Genomic DNA, 13,219 nt, shown 5'->3' with positions numbered 1-13,219 from the left:
CCCTGTAGTAGTACAAGTAATGGCAATTTCACATTCATTATCTCAACCAATTTTCACAACAAATGATTTTACAGAATGGAGAAACAGAGGTCCAGGAAGGTATATTTTTGTGCTTAAGGTCATACAGCCAGAACCAGGGCAAAAATAGCCCACTGTTCTTTTCTTTTTCTATCCTCTATACCACTCAGCTCCTCCACTCAAGAAAACAATAAATCTTTTTTTTTTTTTTTAAGTGTGATTGGGGGGCACCTGGCTGGCTCAGTCAGTAGAGCGTGCAACTCAATCTCAGGGTTGTGAGTTTGAGCCCCACATTGGGCACAGAGCCCACTTAATAAAATAAAATAAATAAAAATGCAATTTGATAAAAGCAATGTTTTGGTGAAAAACATATGCTCATGCTATATGGGTTGAATTAGAAGGCAACGAACGTGGAAACAAGGAGCAGTAGCAGTATTGTCCTATAATAATCCCGGAGCAGTGGAAACAAAAGGAATGAGAGTCATCATTCATGGGACTATACAAAAAGATTCAGCTACATTTCTTGTTTGACAATGCCAAGAGACTCACAGATAACTAAGAGACCAGTAGAGCAACTGATAAAATTGAAATGTCAACAAATGCATCTGTTTTGTGGTGGAAATTAGCTACTGTGGTCAAATGGTGCCCAAACAAATATATTATGAGTCTCAAACCCTTAAACCAAAATAACCCAGGGCTTACTGCCACTGGGTATTTTATTTACAGATATTTTAAATTGTGTATACTTAAAAAATCTAGACCCTCCACCAACCCCCAAAGGTACCTATATTCATAAAACCCAATTAGAGCTTATTCCTATTTTCTAGAAACCTCTAAGATAGTTGGTACACCTAAATCTAGAGAATTAATAAGTATCTCTTTAATTAAATCTATCATTGAGTCAAGGCTGGCTTTTAGGGGATCGAGGTTACGTGGCAATCACAAGTGAATGCCCAAAGGTATGCAACTAAGAAAGTATTTTAAAATTTATTAAAAGAAGAAATCTAGCTTACCTCTTACATGGAAACTATTTCTCAGGGCAAGGTTACATTTTCAACTTCTCCCAAGATTCTAACAAATTCATCTAAGGTATTAGTTAATTGACAAGAACATTGGGCTAGTAGCTCTTTAACAGCTATAAATCAATATTCAACAGATAAAGTAGTCCTTAAAAAGGGATAACAAAGAGGATCGGGACCAAGGAAGGGAGAGGTGAGCCCAAATAAAATCCTATCCAGGCTCGGGTGAAAAACACAGAGGTCAGTGCTGCTCTTTGCAATGGCCAGTAGAGGCTGCCAATGTACACGGACACATAGAGCTTCCCTTCCACCCCAGAGACACAGAACGAGGTGTCACCAAAACAAAAAAGCATTCGGAGCTCATCACAGAGCATTTTTCAACAGCAGTCACCAAGACCCTTTTCAATCCCAGCTTCTGGGCATGGGTCACAGGAACAAAGGAAATGCAGAGCACTTGGAGCACTTCTGAAAGATGATTACACTCAGCCACTCTGACCAAAGGGAACCATCAAGCCCTACAGGAAAACCTTTCCAGAGATGAAACTCCAGAGATGTGAAAATGGATATTTTCACTTAAGGACACCTCGATTTACAGTCTTTAAAGCAAGCCTCCTTCCAACAGATGTATCACTTGGCTTCTTCAAATCAGGTAAATCAGTCACAGCTCAAAATTTTCAGCTACTGGGTACAAAGTTGGAACCTGGTCTCCAGTTTGGAAGTATCGATCTTAAATTACAAATATGAACATGCTTAAACGGAATCCCCTCCTCTCCAGCAGTCAGGTGAAATTCTGTCGGTGCCCCCGACCCAGAGCTGAGAACGTAAACGCTCAAATACACTGAGCGGCAACCGCTTTTTAAAATTCATTTGGTGAATCTGCTGTACAAGTTTAAGAATTACGTATCTGGCCCTTCGTGAGCTCCAAACACTGCCAGTTCTTGTAGAGAGGAACTCTGCTGTCAATCACTGCTCCAGTCGGCCCCGCAAATACGTGCCGCAGCTTTCACCTGTCACTCCTGCTACACGTAATGTAGGCAGCTTAGCACTAAATCAATTTAAGGAACTGCAGAAGTTAAATACATACATTATTATTACGATGACAGAAAAGGCAATGAATGTCTTGCAGCTCCATTTGCTTTCTTTGTTAAGGAAGAAAGAGCTAATTATCTGTAGCTGTCAACCATGAAGACCCAGACCTATTTAAATCAACATTAGCCTTGGACAACTGAAAACATTTCTCGTATTTTCGTCCGATTGTTTTCTTTTTTGCACAAAAACATAATTTCATGACAAAACGCTAAACATTCTGAGGGACAATGTAAAAACGAGTGGAAAAAATGTAAAGCTACACTTTGGTATCCCTTTTCACAACCAATTTACTATCTCAAAAAACTGCAATACCCATTCTCTAATAAGTATAGCCCAAATTTATATAAACGTAAAGCCTCTCCGTAAAAATTCATAATTAAGAAAATTCAACTTCATGAAAGCCCACAGACTACTGGTTACAATGAAATTATGTCACAGATGATCAAGGAAGAAATTCTGTCCATTTATTTAATTAACAATAGAGAGAAAGAGAAACACGTCCACAGCTAAAATGCTGATAAGTCACAGAAAATTCACACTGAATCATGGGCTTCTGGTTTGTATATTATTTTCTTTATTTACCGAGCTTTCTTTCTCTGGTCCAGTCCCATAAGAATCTAGAAGTAATAAGTAGTTGGTTTTGAATTTTCATTTTCCAGATTTAAGGATCAACTTGTATACTTCCAGGATATCAAAGAAGAATTCAAAGAATATTCTTAATAAGTCCAAGAAAAGCAAACCTATTATCATCAATACATAAACTATGGAATAATCTCTTAACATTGTGCTCTTAAAAGTACACAAAGGTCATTATTCTTGATTAGGAATTGTAAATACCCATCATGTTTGCTCTTAATGAGTTTTCAGTGATAAAATATTATTTTGTTATTTTTTTTAGAAGAGACCTTCTCAGGAGAGTCTACGTAGTAGTATTTCATGATCTCACATTGAAAAAACTGCCCATTTAGCTTTCTAATGCATTCTAAACACATGTAACCCCTAATATAAGCAAAAGCAACACAGACAAATTGAAACTCAATCATGTAAGACAAAAATTTGACAAATGGCCCAACACAATTATAGTTTTAAAAATAACAGCTCCAGGGGCGCCTGGGTGGCTCAGTGGGTTAAAGCCTCTGCCTTCGGCTCAGGTCATGATCCCAGGGTCCTGGGATCGAGCCCCGCATCGGGCTCTCTGCTCAGCGGGGAGCTGCTTCCCCCCCACCCTCTGCCTGCCTCTCTGCCTGCTTGTGATCTCTGCCTGTCAAATAAATAAATAAAATCTTAAAAAAAAAAAAAAATAACAGCTCCCTATGTAACTCCCTAAACTAGCATCAAAAGGAAGCCTTTTCTAACTACACCTGACTCACAACTCTACGATTCTGGTTTGCCACAACCTCTCCCTGCAATCTTAAGGAATCACTGTTTGTTGGAGATGGGGAGAAAAGGTCAAGAACCGTTAGTATAAATAATATAAAAAGGCAACTCATCTCAGACCCCAAGAATCACCTGTGAAAATGGTTACGGTACAGATGTAGCCTGCATGGTAGGTGAAGAGGTAGAGTGAAGTAGGTACTCCGCACCAAACAGTAAGTACGTTTCCCACTGTCCCAAAACTCGTAAGTGACAGAATCAAGATTCCATCCCAGCTTTTGACACCAAAGCCCAGGCTCTTTTCACAACATGATACTGCCTCCAAGCATAACTTTTTCGTCTGGCTTTACATTTTCAGAAATTTGTATCTATCAAGATTGAGACACAGTTGACACCCTTTACAATTAACCATGCTGGTGACAGTGTTACTCTGTATGCTCATAAACATGGCAGAAATGACAAAAATATGATTAGGAGGGTACCCTCTGTCTTAAAATAAGGAGGGTAAGATAGACAACCTTCAGGGGTCCTTCTAGCACTAACATTCTAATATTCTTTGGGTTATTTATCTTGCTAAGATCGTTGGGAACAGATACGAAGCCTCTGGCTGTATCTTTTCTAGTTTTCTGAAATCTGTTCAAATTATAGTTCCTGAAATCAACAAACTGGTCAATCACAGAACAGTGCCAAATGCAGATCCATCCTGCTCACAGGTCAGGACGGCTGCCATCATGTACTAGATGCCACTACAACCACGGCATTTACTTGAACGTCACCATGACTCTGTGATGTGCTCCCTCATCTGGTTCTCAGAACAACCCTGTAATGAAATAAGGCAGGTGATACAATTCTGGCCTCCTTCTACAAGGGAGAAAAACAGACCCAGAGAACTTAAATCACTTGGTCAAGGATCCTTATGGAGCATGGCGAAGGCAAGACTAAAACACGGGCCTCCTGACTCCGAGTCCACAGTTTGTTACTGTTGGAGCTTTGAAATGTATCCCCGAAACCTTTCCATGCCCACCCTGTGTGACCTGGTCTGTCTAAACCTGAACTTCATGGCGTGTAACTGAGCTCGTGAAGGCACTGTTTATGTGTGATACAGTAACTTACGTGTCCAGTATAGAATTTTCATTTTCTAACATATTTGTCTTACATTTTCAAAAAGATCCCACCCACGTTTTGAATGATCAAGATTAAGACTTCTAATTACTAGAAAAATCCTACTTAAAGAAAGCCTAATTTGGGAGCTTGTTAAATTAGAAATCAGGTTTCTTTTGGTGGACATCCACTTAATAAGATAGAGAGTGGTATGCCTGTCTTTAAATCCTCAGAATCTCTCTACCCTAACGCACTGCCATTACTGAAGGCCAGAATGATCTCATTTAGCAAAGCTGCTTCTTGCCCTTTCATTAGGCCCTAATCTAAATTAGAGTATAAAGACATAAGGCTCTGTACTTGTGACTGGCTCAGGATAAAGGGCACTGGCTGGCCATGTGGCCTGATGAAGTCCTAGGACACAGAGGGTCTTTTTTGGATTTTATCAGTCTTAGAGCAAGCAATTTATTTTGAGCCAGAAAAATAAAATATAATCTTGGGCCATCTGGTTCTGTAACACTCTTTATTTGTTTAGAAAGGTCACTGTTGTCAAGTTATTGAATGTTATCTCTGGAATTGACAGGAAGAGAGAAGTTTTTAAAATCAGGACAGGAATATTAAAGTTACCAGATATTAAGATGTAAAGTAGTATTTAAAAGCCTGGGCCTTAGTCTTAGACGGACCACAGTTCAAATCCCAGCTCCACCAACCACCAGTCAAATAACCTTGGGCAAATCATCAGGTTTCTAAATCCATTTTTCTCATCCATAGAATCTAGATAACAACACTATCAAGGAATGTTATATAATGGTAACATAATTTAACATATATATTATTAGCTTTCAGTTACCATTCAAAAGTTATTCAATAACTGTTTTCTGTGTAATTGTATCTTCTCATTTTTCTTCAGTTTTGCATGAAACCACAATTTTCATTACTTTTATAAACGCTTCTCTGGACAGCAAAGTGGAATTTAAATGCAGACCCGTAATTTATGCTCTGCATATCAAATATGTGGATTGAGAGCCTAATGCGAGCAAAGACTTCACCCTACCTTAAGCATTTAAGCAACATTCATTACTTTTTAAAAACCAAGTTTATAGCAACTACTACTTTCTCGGTGGAACAACTAGACTGCTGTGTCACTGAACAACGAACCCAAACCAACAACAATTCCGTATCCTAACACCTTCGGTGGGACTGGTCACCGGATGTTGTTACATAACAGTTATTTTCTTTGCATCAGGCAGTCTTCTATTGATGTCTTGTCGCCATACTATGACCAACCACTGCAGCAACAAGATGACCCAGAGTCCGCGTAGACAGGCTATTTGGACCCTGCCCCTTTCTGAGATGAGCCAATGATTTACACATAGATTTGAAAAAGCAGCTCAATCAAAGCTCCATCCAGAATGCTACCAAAGACCAATGTTTTCCTTTCAGCAGGTCGGATTCCAGATGAAATTATGCAACCCCTTAACCTATCTCCGTGTGGGCAAATGCTTCCCTTGCGCTTTGGTACAAATGGCCATCATGACGTGTTGAACTGACTTATTCCCACATGTGGCTGGTTTCCCGATAATCAAAGTAGGCACCCTAAGCTGGACCAAAAGCTGTATGGGTCAGGCTAGCAAAGAACATACCTGCCTGTTTTCAACTCATGTACTAGCTGCTATGCAGTTTCCTATTTGGTGTCAACAGTAACAGGCACACATATTCCCTATGAACTACTTACAAACCAACAAGCGTAAAACATGCACACTGCGTTAATGGCTATAAAGATAGACAGAACAGAGAAAGCTATAAGCCTGTATGGAAAAATATATACGAGAAGCTCTCTTGACCGACCTTCATTTCCCCAGCTTGCTGAATGAAACCACGCTCTCCACTTCCTCTCCAGTGATGGTGAAGATGCGCAGGACATGCTGAAAGCTCACAGCCTACCCACTACTCTCCGGAGTGCCCCCATAGTTCTGCTCCCGAGAGTTGAGCTGTGTGCACTCCTAACACCAGCAGTATTTGTTCCAAAACCTCATTAGGGAAGTTTTATTGTTAGTGCAATTAGATAATCTAATTAAAATATTAGATCGGCTATGAGAGTAAAAATGAACAGGATTCTATCCTCAAAAACGAAATCAGAAGCTTAGGAAAAACTTAAATGCAAGTCCCTACAAACATTGCTGTTAAAATTGGTAAAAGAAACAAAAATGGGGGAAATCTGAAATATAGATTGGTGGTTCTCAAACTTTAGTGTGGAGGCCTTGTGAAAAGAGATGACTTAGCACCACTCCCTTAGTTTCTTTTTCCACAGGTATAGAGTGAAACCAAGGAATCTGCAGGCTAAGAAATTCCCATGTGATGCTGCTGGTCTGGGAACCACAGTGAGAACCACTGCTTTTCAGTTCTCTGAAATTTAAAGCATTAAAGTAACAACATGTAAACTGGAAAGGATTTGTTATGAACTCTGATTAATGAAAGACTTGTTCCAATCAGCAAACCTATGCTACAGGGAAAGGCCTGGTCCTAATCAAAGGACAGTTTATAAGTTTTAAGTTAAAACAGAAATGTTAATGAGATGTATGCATCTCTCTCTCTTTTTTTTTTAGAACCTACGGTTTTAAATGACATTTTCAATTAATGGGCAAACTGAAAATCAAAGTGAGAAGACATCTGTCAGCTATGGGTCATTTAAGTACCACAGGAGTATGAAAATGCTTTCACCTTCACTGTAAGAGGGGAAATTCTAACAGGATAGCCTCCTTGGTGAAGACTTCCTAAAATCACAAGCTCAAAATATCAATGAATCCTTTGTGAACATTAATAAGAGGAAACCTCATTTAGAATGGAGTTGGGAGTCAGCAGGGGCAGCTCTCAGGCCCTACCCCTCCTCTTCAGTTGCAAATTCAGTAGGAAGAGATCATAACCTTGCAGGCACACTACTTTCCTATTCCAGAAGGAGGAAGGCTTCTTCCTTCCCTGGCAACAGTGGAGCCAATGAGAGACATTCACCCAGCCAATGAGAAGCCACCATACCTCCAACTCCCAGTTTACTACAAAGGGCTTTTTGTTGATTAAGCCCTCCAAATTGACCCTTTCCTCCATAAAAGAACATATCTCCCCTTTGTTCCCCGGACTTGCCAATGGTTTTACCATATCTTGTACCTCCTAGACTGCAAGTCTCTGCTATTCCTGAATAAACCCATTTTTGCTAGTAAAATAACTGGTGGTTTTATTTTTAATATTAACACCTTTAGAAGTTGTTTTTTTTTTTAATTTTATTTTATTTATTTATTTGACAGACAGAGACCACAAGCCGGCAGAGAGGCAGGCAGAGAGAGAGGAAGGGAAGCAGGCTCCCCGCCGAGCAGAGAGCCCGACGCGGGGCTCGATCTCAGGACTCTGAAACCACGACCCGAGCCGAAGGCAGAGGCCCCAACCCACCGAGCCACCCAGGTGCCCCTAATATTAACACCTTTAAAATGAAAGGTTAAGTAAAACAATCCAATTCCAGATAGGACTTCTGACTCAGAGAAGAAAAGAAACATATCCGAAGGTGTAATTCGGTCAAGTGGACATGTCAAGACTTGAATACAGATCTGCCCCCAAATTCAGTGTGTTTTCCCCCAGTCTTACAACAACACAGTATAATCTTTGGCAGAATCAAAGGCAGGTTAGAAACAACACTGGGGACCCAATCAATGTAAATGTCTGTGAAACATAAAATGCTCACACTTACACAGCTGTGAAGACTAGACAGACTACAAGCATTAATAACTGTTACCTTGAACATTACCAAAGACATCATCTATAATCTGTACTTACTATTAATTGTCTAGACAGGATCATCAAATATAGGGCCCTGGAAGGTAGCTGGTCTACCAGCACTGAAGCAAAGCTTTTGGCAATACAACTCCACTTGGGCAAGAAATCTGTGGAGAATGGATGACAGAAAGATTCACAAGCAGATGCAGCAGGGCAAGTGAAATGGAGACAACCAATGTTCAGAAAGAGTCAAAGAAGCACATTAGTTACACACCAAGGTCATGCGTCTACACATGGAACACTTATGGACTTCTCGGAAACAAGAGCAGAGCCAGTCCAGTGACAGTAGTCCCTAAAACTTGCCTTTAAAGCAAGTCTAAGCAAGTCTATCTTCTTAGAAATCAGAAAAAAAAAAAAAAAATAGCAGCTTAAGTTTGTCTTATAAGGTAGTAATATGTTCATGTGGTATCCTATGAATTCCAGAATTAAAGAGGACCAGCAGGAAGGACCTAGGAATGACTAGAATAGCCACTGTTAAAGAGGAAGGAAGGAAGGGCGGGAGGGAGGGAAGGAAAGAGGGAGGGAAAAGAGAAAAGAAAAGAAAAGAAAAGAGAAGAGAAGAGAAGAGAAGAGAAGAGAAGAGAAGAAAAGAAAAGATACAAAAACAGAAAATAACAAGTGTTAGCTAGGATATGGAGAAACTGAAATGCTTGTACACTGTAGGAATGTAAACTGGTGTAGCCACTGAAAAACAAAAGGGAGGTTCCTCAAAAAATTAAAAACAGACTTAGCATATATATGATCAAGCAATCCCACTTCTGGATATAGATCCAAGAAAGCTGGAAACAGGATCTCAAAGAGATACTTGCGACCCTGTGTAATTGCAGCATTATTCATGATAGCCAAAAGGTCAGGCAACCTAAATGCCCATCAGTGGAAGAATGGATAAAGAATATGCGGGATACACATACAATGAAACACTATACACTCTTAAAAAAGAAAAAAATCCTGTCAAATGCTACAACATGGATAAACCCTGAGGACATTATGCTAAGTGAAACAAGACAGTCACCAAAAACAAAAAAACAAAAACCAAAAAAAAACAAACACTGTATGATTCCACTTAAATGAGATATCTCAAGTTGTCAGACTCAAAGAAACAAAGTAGAATGGTGGTATCAGAAGTGAGGGGAAGGTACTCAGAAGGAGGGGAGGTACTCTTCAGTGGGCCTAGAGTTTCAGTTTTATAAGATGAAAAATTCTCACGGTCCATTGTACAACAATGGGCATATAGTTAACACTAATGAACTGCACACCTAAAAAGTTACTATGATTTTTAAAAACTAGGAATAAAAATGTCTCCAAAAAGGTACTAAGAAAAAAAGTACTTGAAATATTCACTATAACTTGCTTAAGAGAACAAGAGAGTCTCACAAGAGCAGATTCCATTTTAATCATTGTAATCTCTTAATAACACTAGTTTCTGTAAGATTCGAGGGATCTATGACTTAAATGTGTTATTTGTAATGGAAAAGAGGTATGCCACATCGGAATTACTTGGAGGCCTTTAAAAATATTACTTATTCTCACCCAGAGAGATGTTCCCAGTTGAGTGAGCCATCATTACAGATGCAACTGTGCTATATTCTTCAACTGTGCTAGGACTGAGAACAGATTGAGAATTTCATTTTTAAATGATTGTTTAAATCAGCAGTAAGAAAATACAATTTCATCACTTCTCCTATAATAAGGAAATTACAAGTATTGTTTGATATAATTAAACTGTCTTCATATCATAAAGCTAAATATCGGTTTTAATTTTCTGAAGCATATGTAATATATTATCATTGTGGCAGCTCTACACTGCAATGAACAATTCTTGTGATGACATTGGATCTCCACAGAACTGAGCACCAATGGAGAACAGCATCAACAAAAACATAGAAAATGCAGATAGAAATACCTCTCAAGACTTCTGAAATATTCTGCCCAGAACATTTCTCCATTTAACAGCACTTTCCTATGTGCATTTATCTCCAGATGCATTTTTCCCAGCATCTACTCTGCTCTCCAGAGTGCTTTGCTCATCTTTTCTTTTCTGCATTTAGAGGAAGGAAAAGGACTCAATTTTCCATACCCAAGCTTTCAGTAACAAAATAAAGAGTATCTCTCATTTCCATAGGCTACTGTTTCATCTCCAGGGAAACAAAGCTACAACTGCAGAACCAAGGGTTAACAGAATCACACTGGCTTCACTTTGGTGCATTTTCCTTATACCATATTTTAAAAATCTATTGGTAAATGTCTGGTGGTATCACAAAATCAAGCCCCATGAAAGGATCCATGAACGGAAACACTCCGTTGATAACACTTCCTTAAAAATTACATGAATACATTATTTAACATGGATGTTACTTCATAACTTCTATTCTACAAGAGTATATTGGAGCTCAGGAAACTGATCTCTCAATTCCTGCCTACTTTGGTGTTAAACAAATATCTTCTGGGGTGCCTGTTGCATTGCCTTGTCCTTTCTTTCCCTACCCTTTTTGAGTTATTTTCTTGGTGGTTGCCCTGGAAAATACAAGGATTTTTTTTTTTTTTTAAACAAGGATCATTTTAACTTAAAACATTCTAATCTGGATTAACACTAACTTCATTTTAGTAATAATTAAAAACTTTCCTCTGACATCCATTTTTTCCCTTCCTTTTTATTATTATTTCCAAGCAAACTACCTCTTTATACATTATAAGCCCATCAGTATAGTTTTACTATTATTGCCATATGCAGTTATCTTTTAAAACAGGAGAAAAAATTATAAAGACAAACGCATTTGTGTACTTTCCTATGTATGTTTTTCGTAGTAACTATGTAGTTACCTTCATCCGTGCTCCTTACTTCTTCACGTGGATGACAGTTTACTGTCTAGTCCTTTCTAGTTTACTGTCTGTTCTTTCATCTCAACCTGAAGCAGAACTTCCCTTAATATTTCTTGTAGGGCAGGTCTGCCAACACTAGAAATTCTTCAGGTTGTTGTTTTGTTTGATTCGATTTGTTGTTTTTGTTGGTGGTGGTGGTTGGTTTGGTTTAATGTCTTCATTTTTCTCCCGCCACCTTTCAAATAGAATTTAACTGGATACAGAATTCCTAATGGAGAGTCTTTTTTCTTTCTGCACTTTGAAAATGTCTTCTAGCCTCCATGGTTTCTGGTAAGAAGTCAGCCACTCATCTTACTGAGGATCCCCCTTTCATGACAACTTACTTTTCTGTTGGTGCTTTCAAGATTTCTCTGTCCTCCACTTTTGTAAACGGGACTTTGATGCATCTAAGTGTGGATCACTTTGGGTTTGGAGTCTATGGAATTTCTTTAATGTGCAGATTAGTATTTTTCAGCAAGTTTGGAAAGTTTTCTGCCATTATTTCTTTATATATTCTTCCTGCCTCTTTCTTTTGTTCTCCTCCTTCTGGGCCTCCCATTATGCATACATTGGTACCCTCGATGGGGACCCACAGGTCTCCTGGAGCTCTATTTATTTTTATTCCCATTCTAGTCCCCACACTAGATAATCTTTATTGAGCTACCTTTAAGGTGACTAAGTCTTCTGCCAACTCATATCTGCTCTTGAACTTCTCTAGGGAATTTTTGATTTCCGTTATCATACTTTTAAACTCCAGAATTTCTATATGGTTCTGTTTAAGTAATTTCTAGGTTTACTGATAAGACTTTTTGGCAAGATACCATTCTCATACATTCCTCTAATTCTTCAGACATGGTTTCATTTAGTTCTTTTAACATATTTATAATAGCTGAAAGTATGTGTCTCTGAAGTCCATATTTGGGCTCCAAAGGGACTTTTTTCTAATGGCTGGGTTTTTTTTTTCTTCTTGTGTATATGGAACACTTCCCCATTTCTTAAATGTCTCATAATTTTTTATGAAAAACTGGACATTTCAGATATTTTAACAACTCTGGTACCAGAATCCTCCACACTGCTCTGCCAAGATTTTTTTTTTTAAGATTTTATTTACTTGACAGAAAGAAAAGAGAGCACAAGCATGGAGGAGGGGCAGAGGGAGAGGAAGGCTCCTGCTGAGCAGGGAGCTCCATGCGGAGCTCGATCCCAGGACCTCAGGATCATGACCTGAGCCAAAGGCAGACGCTTAACCAACTGAGCCACCTACATGTTCCCTGCCCAGATTCTTTTTTTTATCACTGGTTTTGTTGTTCTTATTCTTTACAGTGCTGCTAGTTTAGCTCTTTAATGAACTAATTCTGCAGATTCTATACCCCCTAAGGTGTGTGTGGCCAGGAGTTTTTGGCTAGATTTTTTAAGTTCTTTTTTTTTTTTTTTAATTTTTAATCCTATTTTCCTAGGAGTCACACCTATATCTGTATTATAATTTAATGGTCAGCCACTGGTTAGTCAGAAAACTGCCTTAAATGCCTTGCCTGAATGTCTTCCGCCCTTTGCCAAAGGCATCCTTGGGAGAAGTCACACCTTCTGACTACGGGCAGCAAATAAGACAGTCCTAGCTTCCACTTGCTGCTTCCCCAGAGTCCCAAGATCAGAGAGGACCCTCCACTGTCCCAGGTCTTTCCTAGAAACGTGCACAGCCTTGCACATAGCGCAACCTTTCAGAAAGATCCAGGAACACGGTGGCATTTTTTCAGAGTTCCGTACGGTTGGCTAATCCTCCAGGATTTCCTTTTGAATTCCCAGCCAGGCTCTGCTTTGCCTCAACTGAATAAAAGCCTCAAGCGGTGGAGACATTGCCAACACTAGCTGTGGTTTCAGCAAAGCCCTGGGGGGCTTTTCCTTCCCCCAACTCAGCGGAGCTCTGAGTCAAATCAAATAGC

General features: G+C 39.2%; 1 protein-coding gene across 5 annotated transcripts in view; it reads right to left on the bottom strand.

The window, feature by feature from the left end:
• The window catches only part of RFX3 (regulatory factor X3), a 281,939-nt gene that overhangs the window by 222,806 nt on the left and 45,914 nt on the right, over positions 1-13,219 (bottom strand). For 3 of the 5 annotated variants that reach the window (XM_032866529.1, XM_032866533.1, XM_032866532.1), the window contains exon 1: positions 9,951-10,136. The exons of the other annotated variants lie outside the window; for them this stretch is intronic. In XM_032866529.1, coding sequence (XP_032722420.1) covers positions 9,951-9,984 — 34 coding nt within the window. In that variant the 5' untranslated portion in view covers positions 9,985-10,136. Of the gene's footprint in view, positions 1-9,950; positions 10,137-13,219 lie in introns of those variants that run through there. 5 annotated transcript variants of the gene reach the window in all.

Source organism: Lontra canadensis, unplaced genomic scaffold (assembly GCF_010015895.1).
Source record: "Lontra canadensis isolate GAN:19392208 unplaced genomic scaffold, GSC_riverotter_1.0 scaffold31, whole genome shotgun sequence".
Taxonomy (NCBI): Eukaryota; Metazoa; Chordata; class Mammalia; order Carnivora; family Mustelidae; genus Lontra; species Lontra canadensis.
Note: the sequence above shows the minus strand (reverse complement) of the source record. Positions and strands in the feature narration are given on the sequence as shown.